The sequence below is a fragment of the Pristiophorus japonicus genome, chromosome 5, assembly GCF_044704955.1.
Source record: "Pristiophorus japonicus isolate sPriJap1 chromosome 5, sPriJap1.hap1, whole genome shotgun sequence".
Taxonomy (NCBI): Eukaryota; Metazoa; Chordata; class Chondrichthyes; family Pristiophoridae; genus Pristiophorus; species Pristiophorus japonicus.
The window spans coordinates 102,353,302-102,375,535 of record NC_091981.1 but is presented as its reverse complement, the minus strand read 5'-3'; the positions used below and the strand labels follow the sequence as shown (position 1 = coordinate 102,375,535).

At 44.4% G+C, this 22,234-nt stretch overlaps 1 protein-coding gene across 2 annotated transcripts in view; it reads left to right on the top strand.

The window, feature by feature from the left end:
* skap2 (src kinase associated phosphoprotein 2) overlaps positions 1-22,234 on the top strand; it is a 389,104-nt gene that overhangs the window by 238,967 nt on the left and 127,903 nt on the right. For both annotated transcript variants that reach the window (XM_070880818.1, XM_070880817.1), the window contains exons 8-9: positions 15,114-15,177; positions 19,943-20,068. In XM_070880818.1, coding sequence (XP_070736919.1) covers positions 15,114-15,177; positions 19,943-20,068 — 190 coding nt within the window. The remainder of the gene's footprint in view (positions 1-15,113; positions 15,178-19,942; positions 20,069-22,234) is intronic.

Here is a 22,234-nt window from a genome sequence, read left to right as displayed (position 1 = left end):
ATCCTGGAGAAATTTTCGGAGGGAGATGATTGGGAAACCTTCGTGGAGCAACTCGACCAATACTTCGTGGCCAACGAGCTGGAAGGAGAAGCGAACGCTGCCAAATGAAGGGCAATCCTCCTCACCGTTTGTGGGGCACCAACATATGGCCTCACGAAAAATCTGCTCGCTCCAGCTAAACCCACAGACAAGTCGTACGATGAATTATGCACACTGGTCCGGGAGCATCTCAACCCAAAGGAAAGCGCTCTGATGGCAAGGTATCGGTTCTACATGTACAAGAGGTCTGAAGGCCAGGAAGTGGCGAGCTACTTCACTGAGCTAAGGCGCCTTGCAGGACATTGCGAATTTGAAGGACACTTGGAGCACATGCTCAGGGACGACTTTGTGCTTGGCATAGGCCATGAAGTAATACTTCGCAACCTTTTGACTGTAGAGACCCCAACCTTGAGTAAAGCCATAGCGATAGCCCAGGCGTTTATCGCCACCAGTGACAATACCAAACAAATTTCTCAGCACACGAATGCTGCTGCAAGTACTGTGAACAGAGTAACGTTGTTTTCGAATCGAAATGTACAGGGCAGGACTTGCATGCCTCCATCTGCATGTCCGCAGATGACTGAGTCTACCATCAAGGGTGGTGAATACAAGGCCATTAACACCTTGTTGGCGCTGCGGGGGTGATCATTGTTTCCATCATGCCGCTTCAAAGGATACGTTTGCAAGGGCTGTGGAACAATGGGACAGCTCCAATGTATGTGCAGGCAAGCTGCAAACCCTGCTAATCCTGCGCAAACCACCGTGTTGCAGAGGAGGACAGATCCATGATGGATCACGACTAACCATAGCCTTAGACCGAGGAGGCAGAGGTATATGGGGTGTACGCATTTACCACAAAGTGTACCCCGATAATGCTGAAGGTTGAATTAAATGGACTCCCGGTGTCCATGGAGCTGGACACAGGCGCAAGCCAGTCCATAATGAGCAAAAAGACTTTTGATAAATTGTGGTGCAGCAAGGCCTCAAGGCCAGTCCTGACTCCCATTCGTACTAAACTGAGAATGTACACAAAGGAACTGATTCCCGTAATTGGCAGTGCTACCGTAAAGGTCTCCTATGGTGGAGCGGTGCACGAGTTACCACTCTGGGTGGTACCGGGTGATGGCCCCACGCTGTTCGGCAGGAGCTGGCTGGGAAAGATACGCTGGAACTGGGATGACGTCCGAGCGCTTTCGTCCATCAACGACACCTCGTGCCCAGGTCCTAAACAAGTTCCCCTCGCTGTTCGAACCAGGCATCGTGAAGTTCCAGGGAGCAAACGTGTAGATCCATTTGATTCCAGGGGCGCGACCCATCCATCACAAGGCGAGAGCGGTACATGATGAGAGAGGGTGGAGATCGAACTCGACAGGCTGCAACAAGAAGGCATCATTTCGCCGATCGAATTCAATGAGTGGGCCAGTCACATTGTTCCAGTTCTCAAGAGAGATGGCACCATCAGAATCTGTGGTGATTATAAAGTAACTATCAATCATTTCTCACTGCAGGATCAATACCCGTTACCAAAGACAGCTAAGCTGGCGGGAGGGAAAACGTTCACGAAGCTAGACTTGACCTCGGCCTACATGACGCAGGAGCTGGAGGAATCATTGAAAGGCCTCACCTGCATCAACACGCACAAAGGTCTCTTCATTTACAACAGATGCCCATTTAGGATTCGATCAGCCGCGGCGATATTCCAGAGGAACATGGAAAGCTTGCGAAAGTCGGTCCCGTGCACCATGGTCTTCCAGGATGAACTCTTAGTTACAGGTCGGGACATTGTCGAGCACCTGCAGAACCTGGAGGAGGTTCATAATCGGCTTAATCGTGTGGGGCTCCGGGTAAAATGCTCGAAGTGCATTTTTCTGGCGCCTGAACTGGGGAGAAGAATCGCGCCGACGGCATCAGGCCCACCGATTCGAAGACGGAGGCAATCAAGAACGCACCGCAAACGTGACAGAGCTGCGATCGTTTCTAGGACTCTTGAACTATTTTGGTAACTTCTTACCAGGTCGTAGCGCATTGTTAGAACCCCTGCACTCTTTACTGCGTAAAGGAGATGAATAGAAACATAGAAAATAGGTGCAGGAGTAGGCCATTCAGTCCTTCGAGCCTGCACCACCATTCAATAAGATCATGGCTGATCATTCATCTCAGTACCCCTTTCCTACTTTCTCTCCATACCCCTTGATCCCTTTAGCCGTCAGGGTCATATCTAACTCCCTCTTGAATATATCCAATGAACTGGCATCAACAACTCTCTGCGGTAGAGAATTCCACAGGTTAACAACTCTCTGAGTGAAGAAGTTTTTCCTCATCTCGGTCTTAAATTGCTTACCCCTTATCCTTAGACTGTGACACTTGGTTCTGGACTTCCCCAACATCGGGAACATTCTTCCTGTACCTAACCTGTCCAGTCCCGTCAGAATTTTATGTTTCTATGAGATCCCCTCTCATTCTTCTAAACTGCAGTGAATACAAGCTAAGTCGATCCAGTCTCTCCTCATATGTCAGTCCTGCCATCCCGGGAATCAGTCTGGTGAACCTTCGCTGCATTCCCTCAATAGCAAGAATATCCTTCCTCAGATTAGGAGACCAAAACTGAACACAATATTCCAGATGAGTCCTCACCAAGGCCCTGTACAACTGCATTAAGGCCTCCCTGCTCCTATACTCAAACCCCCTAGCTATGAAGGCCAACATGTCATTTGCCGCCTTCACTGCCTGCTGTACCTGCATGCCAACTTTCAATGACTGATGTACCATGACACCCAGGTCACATTGCACCTCCCCTTTTTCTAATCTGCCGCCATTCAGATAATATTCTGCCTTCATGTTTTTGCCACCAAAGTGGATAACTTCATTTATCCACATTATACTGCATCTGCCAAGCATTTGCCCATTCACCTAACCTGTCCAAGTCACCCTGCAGCTTCTTAGCATCCTCCTCATAGCTCCCACGCCACCCAGTTTAGTGTCATCTGCAAACTTGGAGATATTACACTCAATTCCTTCATCTAAATCATTGATGTATATTGTAAAGAGCTGGGGTCCCAGCACTGAGCTCTGCTACACCCGACTAGTCACTGCATGCCATTCTGAGAAGGACCTGTTTATCCCTAGTCTATGCTTCCTGTCTGCCAACCAGTTCTCCATCCACGTCAATACATTACCCCCAATACATGTGCTTTAATTTTGCACACCAATCTCTTGTGTGGGACCTTGTCAAAAGCCTTTTGAAAGTCCAAATACACCACCTCCACTGGTTCTCCCTTGTCCACTCTACTGGTTACATCCTCAAAACATTCTAGAAGATTTGTCAAGCATGATTTCCCTTTCATAAATCCATGCTGACAAGGACCGAACCTATCACTGCTTTCCAAATGCGCTGCTATTACATCTTTAATGATTGATTCCAACATTTTCCTCACTACTGATGTCAGGCTAACCGGTCTATAATTCCCTGTTTTCTCTCTCCCTCCTTTTTTAAAAAATGGTGTTACATTAGCGACCCTCCAGTCCATGGGAACTGATCCAGAGTCGATAGACTGTTGGAAAATGATCACCAATGCATCCACTATTTCTAGGGCCACTTCCTTAAGTACTCTGGAATGCAGAATATCAGGCCCTGGGGATTTATTGGCCTTCAATCTCATCAACTTCCCTAACACAATTTGCTGACTAATAAGGATTTCCTTCAGTTCCTCCTTCTCGCTAGACCCTCAGTCCCCTAGTATTTCCGGAAGGTTATTTGTGTCTTCATTCGTGAAGACAGAACCAAAATATTTGTTCAATTGGTCTGCCATTTCTTTGTTCCCCATTATAAATTCACCTGATTCTAACTGCAAGGGACCTACGTTTGTCTACACTAATCTTTTTCTCTTCACATATCTATAGAAGCTTTTGAAGTCAGTTTTTATGTTCCCAGCAAGCTTCCTCTCATACTCTCTTTCTCCCCTCCTAATTAAATCCTTTGCCCTCCTCTGCTGAATTCTAAATTTCTCCCAGTCCTCTGGCCAATTTATATGCCTCTTCCTTGGATTTAACATTATCCTTAATTTCCCTTGTTAGCCACGGTTGAGCCACCTTCTCCGTTTTATTTTTACTCCAGACAGGGATGTGCAATTGCTGAAGTCCATCCATGTGATCTTTAAATGTTTGCCATTGCCTATCCACCGTCAACCCTTTAAGTACCATTTGCCAGTCTATTCTAGCCAATTCACTTCTCATACCCTCGAAGTTACCTTTCCTTAAGTTCAGGACCCTAGTCTCTAAATTAACTATGTCACTCTCCATCTTAATAAAGAATTCTACCATATTATGATCACTCTTCCCCCAAGGGGCCTCGCACAACAAGATTGCTAATTAGTCCTTTCTCATTACACATCACCCAGTCTAGGATGGCCAGTCCTCTAGTTGGTTCCTCAACATATTGGTCTAGAAAACCATCCCTAATACAATCCTCCACCGTATTGCTACCAGTTTGGTTAGCCCAATCTATATATAGATTAAAGTCACCCATAATAACTGCTGTACCTTTATTGCACGCATCCCTAATTTCTTGTTTGATGCTGTCCCCAACCTCATTACTACTGTTTGGTGGTCTGTACACAACTCCCACTAGCGTTTTCTGCCCTTTGGTATTCCGCAGCTCTACCCATACAGATTCCACACCATCCAAGCTAATGTCCTTCCTTACTATTGCGTTAATTTCCTCTTTAACCAGCGCTACCCCACCTGCTTTTCCTTTCTGTCTATCCTTCCTGAATGTTGAATACCCCTGGATGTTGAGTTCCCAGCCTTGGTCAGCCTGGAGCCATGTCTCCATAATCCCAATTATATTATATTTGCTAATAGCTGCCTGCACAATTAATTCATCCACCTTATTACGAATATTCCTCGTATTGAGGCACAGAACCTTCAGGCTTGTCTTTTTAACACACTTTGTCCATTTAGAATTTTGCTGTAATGTGGCCCTTTTTGATTGTTGCCTTATGTTTCTCTGCCCTCCACTTTTACTTTTCTTCTTTCTGTCTTTTGCTTCTGCCCCCATTTTCCTTTCCTCTGTCTCCCTGCATAGGTTCCTATCCCCTTGCCATATTAGTTTAACCCTTCTCCAACAGCACTAGTAAATACTCCCCCTAGGACATTGGTTTCGGTCCTGCCCAGGTGCAGACTGTCCGGTTTGTACTGGTCCCACCTCCCCCAGAACCAGTTCCAATGTCCCCGGAATTTGAATCCCTCCCTCTTGCACCACTCCTCAAGCCACGTATTCATCTGAGCTATCCTGCCATTCCTACTCTGACTAGCATGTGGCACTGGTAACAATCCTGAGATTACTACCTTTAGAGATCCTACTTTTTAATTTAACTCCTAGCTCCCTAAACTCAGCTTGTAGGACCTCATCCTGTTTTTTACCTATATGTACCACGACAGCTGGCTGTTCACCCTCCCCCTCCAGAATGCGCTGCATCTGCTCCGAGACATCCCTTGACCCGTGCACCAGGGAGACAACATACTATCCTGGAGTCTCGATTGCGGCCGCAGACATGCCTATCTATTCCCCTTGCATTAGAATCCCCTATCACTATAGCTCCCCCACTCTTTTTCCTGCCCTCCTGTGCAGCAGAGCCACCCATGGTGCCATGAACTTGGCTGCTGCTGCCTTCCCCTGATGAGTCATCTGCCCAACAGTACCCAAAACCGTGTATCTGTTTTGGAGGGAGGTGACCGCAGGGGACCCCTGCACTATCTTCCTTCCACTGCTCTTCCTGATGGTCACCCATTCCCTATCTGACTGTGTAACCATTACCTGCGGTGTGACCAACTCACTAAACATGCTATTCACGACATCCTCAGCACACCCCAATGGGTATGGGGTAAAAGCCAAGAAAATGCCTTTGAGAAAGCTAGAAAGCTGTTATGTTCAAACAAATTGCTTGTGTTGTACAATTCATGTAAGCATTTGGTACTAGCATGTGATGCGTCGTCTTACGGGATCGGGTGTGTATTGCAAAAAACTTAATGAATTTGGGAAATTGCAGTCGGTTGCTTATGCATCCAGAAGTCTGTCTAAGACCGAGAGGGCCCACAGTATGATCAAAAAAGAAGTGTTAGCATATGTTTACGGTGTAAAGAAAATGCATCAATATCTGTTCAGGCTCAAATTTGAATTGGAAACCGACCATCAGCTGCTTATATCCCTCTTTTCCGAAAGCAAGGGGATAAATATGAATTCAAAGGCCTGCATCCAGAGATGGGCGCTCACGTTGTTCGCATACAACTACGCCATCCGCCGCAGGCCAGGCTCAGAAGCTCTCAGTAGGCTGCCATTGTCCACCACGGGTGGAGGTGGCACAGCTCGCAGATTTAGTCATGGTAATGGAAGCATTCGAGAGTGAGCAATCACCTGTTACCGATCGACAGATTAGAACCTGGACGAGCCAGGACCCCTTACTGTCTTTAGTTTTAAAAAAACTGTGCTCCATGGGAGTTGGTCTAGTGTCCCGTTAGAGATACAGGAGGAAATAAAGCCGTACCAGCGGCGCAAAGATGAAATGTCTATACAGACAGACTGCCTCCTATGGGGTAATTGGGTAGTGGTGTCAAAAAAAGGCAGGGACACTTTCATCAGTGATCTCCACAGCACCCACCCAGGCATCGTAATGATGAAAGCGATAGCCAGATCCCACGTGTGGTGGCCCGGTATCGATGCAGACTTAGAGTCCTGCGTGCACAAATGTAATACATGTTCACAGTTAAGCAATGCACCCAGGGAGGCGCCACTAAGTTTATGGTCCTGGCCCTCCAAACCGTGGTCCAGGGTCCATGTCAACTATGCAGGCCCATTCTTGGGAAAAATGTTCTTAGTGGTCGTAGATGCGTACTCCAAATGGATTGAATGTGTGATAATGTTGGCAAGCACAACCGCTGCCACCATTGAAAGCCTACGTGCCATGTTTGCCATGCACGGCCTTCCTCATGTCCTTGTAAGTGACAATGGGCCGTGCTTTCCCAGTGCCGAGTTCAAGGAGTTCATGACCCGCAATGGGATCAAACATGTCACATCTGCCCCGTTTAAACCAGCGTCCAACGGTCAGACAGAACGAGCAGTTCAAATAATCAAGCAGAGCTTGAAAACGGTAACTGAAGGCTCACTGCACTCGCTTATCCCGAGTCCTGCTTAATTACCGCACAAGACCCCACTCGCTCACTGGGGTCCCTCCCACTGAACTGCTCATGAAAAGGGCACTTAAGGCAAGGCTCTCTGTCGTACACCCTGATCTACACAAACAGGTAGAGAGCAGGCGGCTTCAACAGAATACATATCATGATCGCGCAAATGTGTCACGCGAAATTGAGATAAATGATCCTGTATTTGTGTTGAACTATGGACAAGGTCCCAAGTGGCTTCCTGGCACTGTATTGGCCAAAGAGGGGAGTAGGGTGTTTGTGGTTATACTCTCAAATGGACTCATCTGCAGGAAACACTTGGACCAAACCAAACTCAGATTTACGGACTATCCAGAATAACCCACAATAGACTCCACCTTTTTCGACCCTCTAACACACACACACAAGTGGCAACTGACCCAGCGGTTGACCACAAAGCAGAACCCATCACCCCCAGCAGCCCAGCAGGACTCACCACCCCCAGCAGCCCAGCAAGGCCAGCTGCGCAGCAGCCCAGCAAGGGCCCAACAAACGACTTACCAAAATCAGCATTTGCATCGAGACGATCAACCAAGAAAAAGAAGGCCCCAGATCGACTCGCATTATAAATAGTTACACTATTGACTTTGAGGGGGGGGAGTGTTGTTATGTATGTAAACCTGTAAATACCATGTCTAACCACCAGAGGGCTTATCCCCTGGAGTCCCTTGGGAGCACCTGTATATAAAGAGGCCTCACAGGCTGGAGAGGCATTCTGAGATCTGTAATAAAGGACTACAGTCACATCTTACTTTGAGCTTGCAGTATCTGGTCTGACTCTTTATTCAAGACTTAACATGCTTGGTGGCAGTTTTGGGGGCCTGATCTTCAAACACTGTCTTCCTCAGACGGCCGAAGGCTGCATTGGCGCACTGGAGGTGGTGTTGGATCTCGTCATCAATGCCTGCTCTTGTTGATAGGAGGCTCCCGAGATATGGGAAGTGGTCCACGGTGCCCAGGGCCGCGCCGTGGATCTCGATGACTGGGGGGGCAGTGCTGTGCAGTGAGGACAGGCTGTTGGAGTACCTTTGTCTTACGGATATTTAGCGTAAGGCCCATGCTTTCGTACACCTCAGTAAATTCGTCGACTATGTCCTGGAGTTCTGTCTCTATGTGCACAGACACAGGCGTCGTCCACGTACTGTAGCTCGACGACAGAGGTTGGGGTGGTCTTGGACCTGGCCTGGAGACGCGCAGGTTGAAAAGGTTCCCACTGGTTCTGTAGTTTAGTTCCACTCCAGCAGGGGGCTTGCTGACTGTGAGGTGGAGCATGGTGACGAGAAAGATTGAGGAGAGGGTTGGGGTGATGACGCAGCCCTGTTTGACCCTGGTAGCATACATCGTTAGTCAGTGTACAACATGTCAATCGATAAGCAAGAAACTACCATCAATATCATTACAGCCATGGAAATGGCCTCCCAGGGTGTAGCAAAGGTTACATTACATGTAGATTTTGCAGAGCTAGAAGGACAACAAATGTTCATTGTGATTGATAGCCATTTGAAGTGGGTAGAGGTGTTTCCGATGCAGAAAGTAACAAGTAAAACATTAGACAATTTGCAAAGATTGTTTTCTTCATATTGCCTCCCAGAAGAAATGGTGGCTGATAATGGGCCTCAATTTTGTTCAGAAGAATTTACAAAGTTCATGAGCAGAAATGGTGTGAAACATACCAAAGTTCCACCGCACCACCCTGCTTCAAATGGTGTAGCAGAGCACACAGTACAAATTAATAATATGTGCCCTCATCAAGCAAATGTTCGATCCAAATCCAAAGAAATGGCAATTGTCGTTGAACCACAAACTAGAAAATGTTCTAATTACTTAATGTAATACTCCTCATACAACTACTGGTAGAACTCCAGCAGAGTTGTTTCTCAGCCACGAACCATGTTCTCATTGTTAAAGTCAAACTTGGCACAGTCCGTAGAAGAGAAACAATTAAGACAAAGAGAATCATGATAGAGGTAGAGTAAGAGAGAGAAGTGTGAAATTCAATCAGAAGATGAGAGTGAAGAACTATCACCATAAATGGTTAAAGTGGTTACCAGGAAGAGTAGTGAAGATATGTGACCCTCGCACATATTTGGTCAAGATGTTTGATCATGGACAAGGTTAGGTTTGTTCACATTGATCATATTTTATCTACAGACGTGGAAGAAGTTGAAAGTTGGAATGATTCGATTATTTCTGATGAGTGTGATCGTCTTGTTACAAGTAGAATACCAGTAGCAAATCCTACGTCAGATGTATAAGAAATAGGTCCAAGAGAACGTCAGAATTTAAATCTGAGTCCGAGTCAGGCGGATAAACAGTCAAGTTCTAGAGAGCCCAAATGCAGATTAACGGTTACCCTTGGAGGAAAACTCTCTTCAGGCTCAGCCTAGAATGAGTCTAAGTTCAACACCATGTTTGGAAAGTTCTGTTCAAGAGCAAAGGTATCCTCTTTGAAACAGAATACCAGTGGTTAAGTTTGATTTGTAAATATGGCAAAATAAGTCCATATCTTTTGTTGTGTATAACCATGCACGTTATGTATGATGATTATTTTGTTATGATTACTACTTCTTTAAGAAGGGACGAGTATAATATTGAGTTCCACCTAGTGGACTGCTGCTCCACCTAGTGGGCTACTCTGGGTAATGCAAATTCTGCTGTAAATACAGTAAGTCACATGATGTATTGGAGCCATCTTGTGAAGTCTGTGGGCTAGAACCTCCATTTTTGGGCGTTAGTTCCGGCCTGGGCGGGAAAAAAGAGTTTTCAGATCGCCAGCTTCTCGCCCATTCTCAAAACACCTAGTTTACATTTTTGAAAATGGGCGTTACTGTGAGTGATATCAAATGGGCAGTAGCGTTAAATTTTTCTGACCTTCTGCCGTAAAGTACGGCCGTCCTTAGCAATGGAGGTCAAGGGTCACCATGACATGCGCAGAAGAGATACAGAGAGAGAGGGAGCTCAGAGGGACTGAAGGCGTGGCTGGGTGTGCTGTGGCTGCTTTGGGAGGGAGACTTTAGAGCTTCACAGCAATTGGGCAACAAAAGGTAGCTGTTAACAGCCACATATTTGATCGAATTTGCCGTATAATGGAGGGAGAGGAGGAGGCATCACAGCACGCTGTAGGGACTGACGCTGGAGAGAGCAGTGAGGTAGGAGAGGGGCACATTGGAGGCTGCAAAAGAGCCAGGAGGTTCTTGGACGAGGCAAATGCCTACCTCGTGCAGGAGGTCGAGTCACACTGGGGTGATTTGACACCAGGAGGGCGTGGGAAGCCCACCCCAAACGCCTACCAGAGGATATGGACTGAGATAGAGGTGGTCTCGTCGGTGACCAACGAGGTGCGTGAGGGCAACCAATGCCGCAAATGATGGAACGACTTTGTGGGATCCGCAAGAGTAAGTATTACATTGATTTACATGTACTTATGTATTTATATAATTTTAATTTGTAACGGTCATGAGTGACTATCAGCAGATATGAGGTCTTGCACTTTTACCAGGAATGTTTTACTCAAAGCCTGCGGTCACGACGTACATCTTTAGGTAAAGAATGATAATAATCATCATAAACATGATTACATCTGTCGGTTATGTGTTGTATCAGTGTGACAGTACCTAGCAATGATATCACGCAATGATCTCATGCCATGTCGTCCTGTCACCTTCTACAGAAGAAGCTATCGACGATGAGGTCCATGCAGAGGCGAACGGGTGGCGGGGGGGGGGGGCCACCAGTCCCCAGCGACATCACTGACAGAGGAGCGAGTGCTCGCACTCGTGGGGAAGCTCCACGGACACATCTGCAGACCCTGAAGTGAGGCCACGTGAGTAAAGCTTACACCATTGCATGATGTAAAGTCAACAGATGCCACACCAACACATATCCGAACAATCATATATGATGGATGATTTCTAAAAGTGTCATTGGAATAATGCTGGCCTAATGAAAATCATTACAATCCACAATGTGTTGAAGGTCATGAAATGTGATGTATGCGATGATTTTGAGAGCGGTGGTGCTTTTGTCGTGCATATGCTGTGTGTAGCACTGGACTCACCTTGTCACCCTACCACCTCCTTCTGCTCTAACAATCTCATTTGTGTCTTACAGCTCAGCCAGCAGCGTGGCCCCAGGCAAGGCCACAGAGGCCAGAAGGTGGGGGCGCGGGGCAGGAGTCGGCGGACGATCCTACTACATTTGATGCTGAGGAGCTCCGATTGTCGCCCGTCAATCCGCTGGGTCTGTTCTCGACGGATGAGAGCGCAGACTTCGAAGAACCTGCATCGCCATGCTCCAGAACCCATTCCACCCCAAGGCCGTCTATTGGTCCTCCAGTCATTCCCGTCTCCAGTCTGGAGGTGCCGCCCCCAAGCACCTCTCCACAGGGCACCCCATTTGTCCCCAGGACGGCGCTGACCCCACGGAGGCCTCGTGGACGCGGCAGGTCTGTTCCATGCGCGCGACATGACAGCGGAGAGATAGTTCCATTGTCCAGGAGGACTGTAGACATTGGGGAGCAGCTCATCGAAGCTTTGGGAGCATATCCCGACACATGGCCACCATGTCCGAGTACATTCCACACATGGCGGAGTCTCTGGATGCGTTAGCCAGGAACACTGCTGCCACAGCCCTCCCAGTTGCCCCAGAGCGTGGCACTCCACTCCTAGGTTCCACACCAACACTGCGCACGACAGATGCGAGCAAGGACCAAGATCCTGCTTCTACATCAGAGAATGTTGCCCCCTCGGCACCCACCGCTCCTATACCCGTTCAACCAATGCATCTGCCTTCATCCCCCCCCCCCCACCCCCCTCCCAATGAGGCACCACCTGAGGAGTTCCTCGGCCAGGCGCCGTGGAGCGAAAAGGGGAAGGAATAGAGGTGGGGAGAAGAAAGAGAGGGGGGAAGGAAAGTGATGTGCATATGCGCAGGTGATGGCTGTGTTATATCTCCATCTGGGTGTATGCAATTTGTTGCAATGTATGGGGACTGGGGACCATGCTCCTGCTTTTGCCATTGTATTCTGTGTTGCTGGACATGTTGAACATGTGATTTATGTCAATGGTGGAAAAACTGGGATGTGGGCGGGGGTTGGGTGTTATTGGCTTTGTTACTTATGATTTCAGATCAATGTTGGTATTAAACTTTTGTTATTGAACATACTTTGCTGCGCATTGCCTCAGATAGCTGGACTGTTACACACTGGTGATTCCTTACCATGAAAGGGTTAAATACAACTTAACATCAATCAACGTAAATTTTAACTGGCACCAAGATGATGGGCACCATTGATATCTGAGCTGCACACACACACAGCAGTGTGTCAGCATTGTCACTCACATCAGCGCTCTTTCAGGCAAATCTTTCCGATATCAACTCCTCACGTAAGAGTGGGATTTAACAAATGCCAGCCACACCACTGGCGTCCGTCCCGGTTAGTTCCACTTTTTGTAGGCAGTTTTTTGAGCGGGCGATATTCTGGGCGCTATGTGTGCGAGGTGGTGAAATTGACGGCAGGTGATCTCCATGGCCGCTTATTTGGGTAAATATGCTCTTTACACCACAGTCGCCGGGTGTTATTATTAAATCTCGGTGTTAAGTCCGTGAGGAAAGTAACGCTGGGCGATAATATGGGCGTTGAAATGGCCCGTTCTGCTGATTCCGCCCAAAAAAAGTGGGCGGGCGGTAATATTTTTTCTCTGCGTTAAGCACATGAGGAAAGTAACACTCGGCGATAAGTCTCCTTAAAAAAAAAGCCTGTCAGTTTCCATTTTGTGCCAAAATGGGCGATATCTGGGCGTTATACGTCATTTCAGCGGTTAAGTGGGCGTTAAGCAGGCAAACAAAATGGAGGTTCTCACCCTGTGTGTTCGTGATGTCGTAAAGAATATATCACACCAAGTAACCTTGGAAACCATTGGGTTGACCTGGTGATGATCAATGGGACCTAATTAATTAACAGTGGGAACTAACTTGATCGAATTTTTTGATGAGGCAACAGAGAGGGTTGATGAGGCAATGCAGTTAATGTGGTGTACATGGACTTCCAAAAGGCATTTGATAAAGTGCCACATAATAGGCTTGCCAACAAAGTTGAAGCCCAAGGAATAAAAGCGACATTGGCAGCATGGATAGAAATTGGCTAAGTGACAGGAAGAGAGAAGTGGTAAATAGTTGTATTTTTAACTGGAGGGAAGGTATACAGTGGTGTTCCCCAGGGGTCGATACTAGGACCACTGCTTTTCTTGATATATAGTAATGTCTGAGACTTGGGTGTACAGGGCACAGTTTCAAAATTTGAAGATGACACAAAACTTGGAAGTATAGCGAACAGTGAAGATGATAGTGATAGACTTCAAGAAGACACAGGCTGGTGGAATGGGCGGACACATGGCAGATGAAATTTAATGCAGAAAAGTGCGAAGTGATACATTTTGGTAGGAAGAATGAGGAGAGGCAATATAAACTAAAGGGTACAATTTTAAAGGGAGTGCATGAACAGAGAGACCTGAATTATATGTGCACAAATCATTGAAAGTGGCAGGGCAGGTTGAGAAAGTGGTTTAAAAAGCATACGGGATTCTGGACTTAATAAATAGAGGCATAGAGTACAAAAGCAAGGAAGTTATGATGAACCTTTATAAAACACCAGTTTGGCCTCAATTGGAGTATTGTGTCCAATTCTGGGCACCGCACTTCAGGAAGGATGTGAAGGTCTTAGAGGGTGCAGAAAAGATTTACAAGAATGGTTCCAGGGATGAGGGACTTCAATTAGGTGGATAAACTGGAGAAGCTGGGGTTGTTCTCCTTAGAGCAGAGACGATTGAGAGGAGATTTGATAGAGGTGTTCAAAATCATGAGGGGTCTGGACAGAGTAGATAGAGAGAAACTGTTCTCATTGGCAGAGGGGTCGAGAACCACAGGACACAAATTTAAGGTGACACAAGGAAAAACTTTTTTATGCAACGAGTAATTAGGATCGGAAATGCACTGCCTGAATGGGTGGTGGAGGCAGATTCACTTGTGGCTTTCAAAAGGGAATTGGATAAGTACCTGAAGGAAAAACATTTGTAGGGCTACGGGGAAAGGGCGTGGGAGTGGGACTAGCTGAAGTGCTCTTGCAGAGAGCCGGCACGGGCTCGACAGGCCACATGGCCTCTTTCTGTGCTGTAACCATTCTATGATTCTCATGTTATTTCATGTCTATAAACAGCAAAGGCAATTCCATGGGATGCTCTTTGTATTCTTATGTAACAATTTCCTATAAGTGAGCAAATATTTAAACAGATGCATACCAATGATGTAGAATGGTATTCTCTAGGCCAAAATGTTTCTCATTAATTAGTTTTGGCATTTTTAACAAAAAAGGTACCAAAATCTTTACCGTGTAAGGAAATGACATCTAATGTAGACAAGACATTTAATGGAATATTTCAATCAGTCAGTAATGATACAGACTGTTAGTGTAATAAGTTCTTACATTTAAGATTTCTGTTGAAAGCCAGTTCATTAAGTTGTCAGGTTGAGTGGCTGGTTCTGACAAGGACATTTTTGGAGGGTTGTATATAGCAGTTTAAAGAAAAGCACTGATGTCTCTTAATTGCCAAGGGTAAATTTTGTTCATCAGTTTTGCATTTGACATTGATGAAGAGGAGCAGTTTTCACACAGTTGCCAGCTGCTGTTCAGAATTTAAACTGTCATCCATTGCTTCAATTACTTAAATTTGTCTAAATTAAACTGAACATAATTCCAAATGTCCTTTCACAGAAAAGACCTGCTGAACATTGGAAGCACAAATTTCTGACAGCATGTATTTCCGATTTCTTCTAAGGTTTAACTTTTGTTTCAAATCTTTCAGTTTGCTGCAGCTACTTCAAGTGAGGCAGAAGAATGGGTTGAACAGCTTCAATTTGTATTAAAAGGTAAGAGTTAAAACAGATGTGGAACCACAACATTGTCTTGGGTTGTTCTGCCACTTTCTGGCTGCTTCTGATTGTTGCTGATATACCTCTGCTGGTATACTGGATTCATTGGTGTGCAGTGCTAACCACTGAGACCAGTACACAGCTCAGCTGGACCCCTGATCAACCTAATGCTAGCTTTCATCTACAAGTGGATCAACAATCACTGCTCGTCTCTGCATCTCCCTCTAGAATGTCCGTTCAATTATGAACGAGGCCCTTGCCATCTATAACCTTACTGTGGATGATTCAATTAACATTATGGTTTTGACAGAAACCTGGCTCACGAGTGATAACACCTTGACCTTTATTGAACCCTCCACGCATGGCTATACCTTCCACCACCTGCCCTGCCTAAACTGCCTCATCTGGGTCTCTGACTCCTCTGGCATCTTCTGCATTGTTCCATCCCTCTCACCTCCTTTAAAATTCACATTCTCTACTCCCTACCCAACCACCACCCTAAGTTTCTCAGCAATCCTCACTTTCCTCCTTTAGTCTCTGCACTGAGCACATTCTCATCTTCGGTGATTTCAACCTCCATCTCAATTCATCTAGCCCACCCTCCTCGGAGTTCATTGTCCTCCTGTCCTCCCTTAACCTCTCCTTCTGTATAAACTCTCTTATCCATATTCACACCCACCCCTCGACCTTACCAACTCACATTCCCTCTCTAATCCGATTGCTTCAATCACAGACAAGGCCATCTCGGTTCACTTCCTTGTATCCTTGACTCACATCCCCATTTCCCCTTCCAATCTCACTTTCTTCTGCAATTGACCCTGGAAACACTCCTCCCTCCCCTCCCGCTCCCCCATGCACCCACCAACTCAAGTCACTTACAATGACATTTTCAAACTTCCAACTCTAGCCTTTGACACTCCATTCATCATGATTTTTCTCCAGTTATTGATCTGCTCAATCACCGCCTCACCTCCACCTTTTTATACTTTTGTCCCCAGGAAAAGCCTTACTCGCTCCCACACTGGTTGTTCCCCCTGGTATGGCTCTATCTTAGTCATTGAATAGTACAGCACAGAATGAGGTCATTTGGCCCATTGAGTTTGCACCGATTCTTTCGAAGAGCAATCCGGTTGGTCCCACTCCCCTGCTTTTTCACCATAATCCCTGCAATTTTTTCTCCTTCAAGTATTTGTCCAGTTCCCTTTTGAAGGCTACTATTGAAACTGTATCCACCACCCTATTGGGCAGTGCATTCCAAATCGTAATCACTGGTTGTGTAAAAAATGTTTTCCTCATCTAGCCTTTGGTTCTTTTGCTAATCATCTTATATCTGTGCCTTCTCATTATCAACCCTTCAGCCATTGGAAACAGTTTCTCTTTATTTACTCTATCAAAACCCTTCATGATTTTAAACACCTTTATCAAATCTCCTCTTAGCCTTCTCTGCTCCAAGGACAACAACTCCAGCTTCTTTAGTCTATCTACATAACTGTAATCCCTAATCCCTGGAACCATTACACTGAATCTCTTCTGTACTCTCTCCAAAGCCTTCACATCCTTCCTAAAATGTTTTGCCCAGAATTGGACACAATACTTCAGCTAAGGCCGAACTAGTGTTTCACGTCGGCTTGGTTTAACTTCCTGGCTTTTGTACTCAATGCCTTTATTTATAAAGCATGGGATCCCATAAGCTTTGTTAACTGCTTTATTAACCTGTCTTATCACCTTCAAATATTTGTGCACAAGCACCCCCAGATATCTCTGTTAGCTCCTTTAAAATTGTACCATTTGGTACGTATGGTCTCTCCTCATTTTTCCTACAAAAATGTAACACCTCACACATTTCTGCTTTAAATTTAATCTGGCATGTGTCCACCCATTTCACCAGCCTGTCCGTCTCATCATGAATTCTATTACTATCTTTCTTACTGTTTACTTCACTACCAAGTTTTGTGCCATCTTCAAATTTTGAAATTCTGCCCTTTATCCCCAAGTGCAAGTAATTAATGTATATCAAAAACAGCAATGGTCTTAGTACTGAACTTTGGAGAGCTCCACTGTATACCTCCCTCCAGTCTTAAATCTGGGCTCCCTCAAGTCCAAGGGACTTAGACTTGAACACATATGGCGCACAACTGATTTAGCCATTCCTCACCAGATCTGGCTGGACCACATCAAACACTGTCTGGTCCTGCTCTCCTCTGGCAAAGCTGCTCACGACTATAGGATATCCTGGAATGTAAAGATGACCCCTGGCTTCTCTCCACCACCAACCATCTCTTTAAACATCTCATCACTGCCCACTCATCCTCATGTTCAAATTCCTCAATTGCCTCGCCCCTCCCTATCTTTGTAACCTCCTCCATCTCTACAACCCTCCAAGAACTCTGCATTCCTCCAACTCCTGGCCACTTGTACATTCCCCACTCACTTTGTCCTCATCATGGATGGCTTTTGACGTATAGGCCCTAGGCTGTGGAATTTTCTCCTTTAAGACTCTCCTTAAGACCTACCTCTTTAATTAAGGTTTTTTGTCACCCATCCTAGTATCTCCTTTTTTGGCTCCATGTCACTTTTTGTCTGATTATGCTCTTTTGAAACACCTTGAGATGTTTTCCTACAGTAAAGGCCCTATTTAAATACAAGTTGTTATTATTGTCGGCTTCCTGATTGTTACACCGACGGTAATCCATTCCTTTCAAATGCATTACCATCAGTGTTACGATGGAAAATCTAGATTGTTAAATGGAAAGCTTTGTTAAGAAGAATTAGATTGACTACATAAAATATTTGCGCTGTCCTTTTGATATCTAAGTTATAAAATAACTATGTGGAAGATAACTCTATTGGTAAATACCATTTATTCCTTGCCGCCAACAAATTAACTCAAATTTGTCGCAATATTCTGTAACTCACATTGTGTTCTGCTTAACGATTACCACCTTCACTGCGTGTGCTGACTCCCTAGCCACAGTGTTAAATTTAAAATCCTCATCCTTATCTACAAATCTTTATATAGACTTGCCTTACCCTACCTCTGCAACATTTTCAGCCTTGCATTCTCTCAGGTCCTCTGATTTTCTTTGTTTACTCCCTCCCCATCACCACTGAAATTGGACAGGATAGTGGAGCAGAAAATGGGAGGGAAAAGTCTATGTCTGGATCCCCATCTCAAACTCATGTCTTAAATTTTCCTTTTTCACTTCCTGCCCCCCGCCCCCCAACTCAAAAGTAAGGCTGACCAATCCTTGAACCACCTTGACATTTAAATGATGGCAGTAAGGTGGAGTTAAAGAAGCAGGCTGATTTCACTGCTTCTCCACTGAAGCACATCAACCCCAGATATCAGAAGAGGAGCAATGGTACAGGCTACGGCAGCAGCAGGAAGACTTGTAATGGTGCTATGGGAGGGAGAGGGCCAGGCAGTGGTCACCTCCATAGTTGGAGCAAAGGTGCCTGAAATTCATGCATTTTGTACAAAATAAATTAAAACATTTCAGGATGCCTCCGCCCCCTTTACTGGTGCCTCCTCCTCCTTCCTGAAAATAATAGAGATCCCTTTGTATGACATAATTCCCATCAGGAACTCACGTGCATTATTAATTAGACCTGACCTAGTAAATGGGTCAGGTTGGTGGCAGGGTAAGGAGGCAGGTAGAAGTCCCTCCCTGGCCCTCCTCTAGCAATGAAACCACTCTAGTGAAAAATCCAGCTCAAAATATTAAAGCCTTGGGTAAGAGTTTGTATGCATAGGGCACTATGTGGAGGCCATTTTTCTTGGTGAAACTTGCACGTAAGCTACCCAGACTGGCACCACTACCATGTGAGGACCATCTGTAATGTGGATTATGGTACAGCCAAACACAGATAGAATTGCTGCAACCTCTAAGCTGCTGCAACTATTAACTATATGGATGCCCTTGATACAGCTACTAATACATTGCAAGGCATCAAACTCCACCAATACATTTGGTTAAGGTTGCCTTGCTGACCTCCCAAACAGCTTCTTGGATTTACCTTTCTCAAACAGAAAGGGATTCTGTGATAAGCAAATTGGACATTTTATAGAAAACTTCAAAAAAACATCAACAAAGCTTGAAAGCCATTCTAGGGTGATAGATTAACCAGAAACCGCAATGTCTGCTCTTTGGCATACAACTTGAAGGGAAACTACCCATGGTCCAAAAATAAACAGACAGTGAGTCCTGGAGAAGAAGCATTCTACTTCTTTTACCTGTTGTATCTCCCAGTATCACCTGTCAGCCTGTCTCAGTAACGCTGTCTCCTCTGAGTCAGAAGGTTGTGGGTTCGAACATAATTCCTGGGCCTTAGTACATAATTTAGGCTGACATTGCAGTGAAGTACCAAGAGAGTGCTGCATTGTCTCGGGTGCCATTCTTGGACGATATGTTAAACTGAGGCCCCATCTGTTTATTCTGAAGGTCCAGATGGAGTAAAAGATCCCATAATACAAAGAAGAATAAAGAATTCTCCTTGGCCAACATTCCACCCTGAACCAAGTCCTAGCTCTCTTCCTCCCTTTCCCAGTTTGATTATTCCTCCAAACCAGGGCATCAAGCATTCTCATACTGAGTAGAATGCTAAAGAACTTTTCTCTTAGGACTTCTACCAATGCTGCACTGTTGCTATTGATGAGGATATGTATAGGAGTCACTTGAATTGATTTACGTTTTTGTTAAACTTTCTTTTAAATTATACTGTATTTTTCAGTACCTAACATTTCACTTAATTGTTTAAAAAGACAGAGAATCTGGTATGATTCCAGTTGATGATGGCGGTGAAGTGTATGATGATATAGATCCAGAAATTACAAATGTCAAATCCAGCCAAGTGCCGATAGATGAAGACATTTATGAAGAGCTTCCAGGTTTGTGTTTTTAAAGTACTCGTTCATTTTTAATATAAATAAAATATTCAAAATGCTCATGAGATATGAAAATATATGGTTGTAATGAGCAATTCAGCAGATTTTAAATTCACCAGATCTTAAATCTTCAGGTTAACCACCAAGGGGCAAAAAAGATAATGGTCTAACTGGAGAGCTGATTGAATTTGTGTGAAATTACATTGGAGGATATAGAACAAACAGCAAGACCAATACATGGAGGAAAACCAGGAATCTGTGCAATATTGCTGATGAACTACTTAAAGATGAGGGCTCAATGTGGTGAAAGAATGTTATTGTGTAATCCAAATAATTTGTAGAAATTGCTTTAGATTGAAAGTGGGTAGTAATAATTCCATTACACAAGTGGACAGATGAGAAGGAGTGGGCATGTAGAGGTGATGGTCTCTTTAGTGCCTGGTTAGTTATATGGCCAAATGGAAAGGCAAGAAAGCTTCAGAAGAGGCATGTGCATGTGTTGATCAGATCATCAAGTGGAAATAGATGACTGAATATTGTTCTGTATTATTATAGCTTAATAACCTGTTTAAATGAAATAACTTATTCAAATAATTATTGTCATAATTGAATGTGGTTATTCACAGTAAGCTAAACAAAAAACATATCAAATTGTGCCTGTTTAACAAAGTACCATATTACAGATTTGTTAACAAAATTAAATCTCATGGGATTAAAGAGACAGTGGCAGCATGGATATAAAATTGGTTAAGGGACAGAACGTAGAGTAGTGGTTAATGTTTGTTTTTCAGACTGGGGGAAGTATACAGTGGGGTTCCCAAAGGGTCGGTATTAAGACACTGTTCTTTTTTTAATCTATATTAATGACTTGTATTTTAGTATACAAGGCATAATTTAAAAGTTTGTCGATTATACGAAACACAGAACTGTAGTAAACAATGAGGAGGATAGTAAAAGACTTCAGAAGGACATAGACTGGTTAATGGGCAAACATATGGCAGATGAAATTTAACACAGAGAAGTGTGAAGTGATGTATTTTGGTAGGAAGAATGAGGAGAGGCAATATAAACGAAATGGTACAATTTTAAAGGCGGTGCAGGAACAGAGATACGAGGGGGTGTACATACACAAATCTTTGAAAGTGGCAGGGCAAGTTGAGAAGGCTGTTAAAAAAGCATAGAGCATCCATGGATTTATTAATAGAAGAATAAAGCAAGGAATTTATGCTAAAACGTTATAAAACACTAGTTAGGTCTCAGCTGAAGTATTGTGTTCAATTCTGGGCACAACACTTTAGGAATGATGTCAAGGCCTTAGAGAAGGTGCAGAAGAGATTCACTAGAATGGTACCAGAGATGAGGGACTTCAGTTATGTGGATAGACTGGAGAAGCTGGGGTTGTTCTCCCTTCGAGCAGAAAAGGTTAAGAAGAGATTTGATACAGAAATTTTTTCTTGTCTCTAATCTTGCTCAAGGCTTGTGAATTTTGAATTGGAGTCTTATAATCCTTTTCTCATTTTCTAAGCTGGTCATCTTGACTATTTCAACCGCATCAGTACCAGTCATTATTTTTTTTAAAGATTTATATCACATCTTCTTTCAATCTTTTCAGTGGAAATAATTTTATTTGCTTAAACTTTCTTTTGTAACTTAGTCCCCTAATACATCTAAATGGTACCCTTTCCTGTTAATGCACATGATCAATATTTTGCATTTAAATTTATCAGCATTAATTCCATTTTCCCTGAATCATTTTATCACCAGAGATGTTAGACTAACCAGCTATAATTACCTGGTTGGTAAAATTCTAATTTCTGAGCTCCCCTCCTCTGGTACTATAGAATTTATGGAGTTCTGAAAAATACCAAACAAATGTCACTCATTCATTTCTAGATTGTATTTCATCTGGCCACAGAGCCTTGTGAATATTTAATCCTTCCTGCTTCTGCATAATACATTCTTTACTAAGTTATTTGTGTATTATGGATCACACTTACTAAGATTGGATTTTTCTACAGTCCTCCTTTGTGAAGAATCCTTTTAATGTATCTGCCATAACCTTATTATTTGTAATAGGTTGTTTTCCAATTTAATTGACCCACCTGTTCTTTAACCACCTTCTACTATTACATTTAGAATAAGTATAAAATGGAAACAAAATGTATAGCT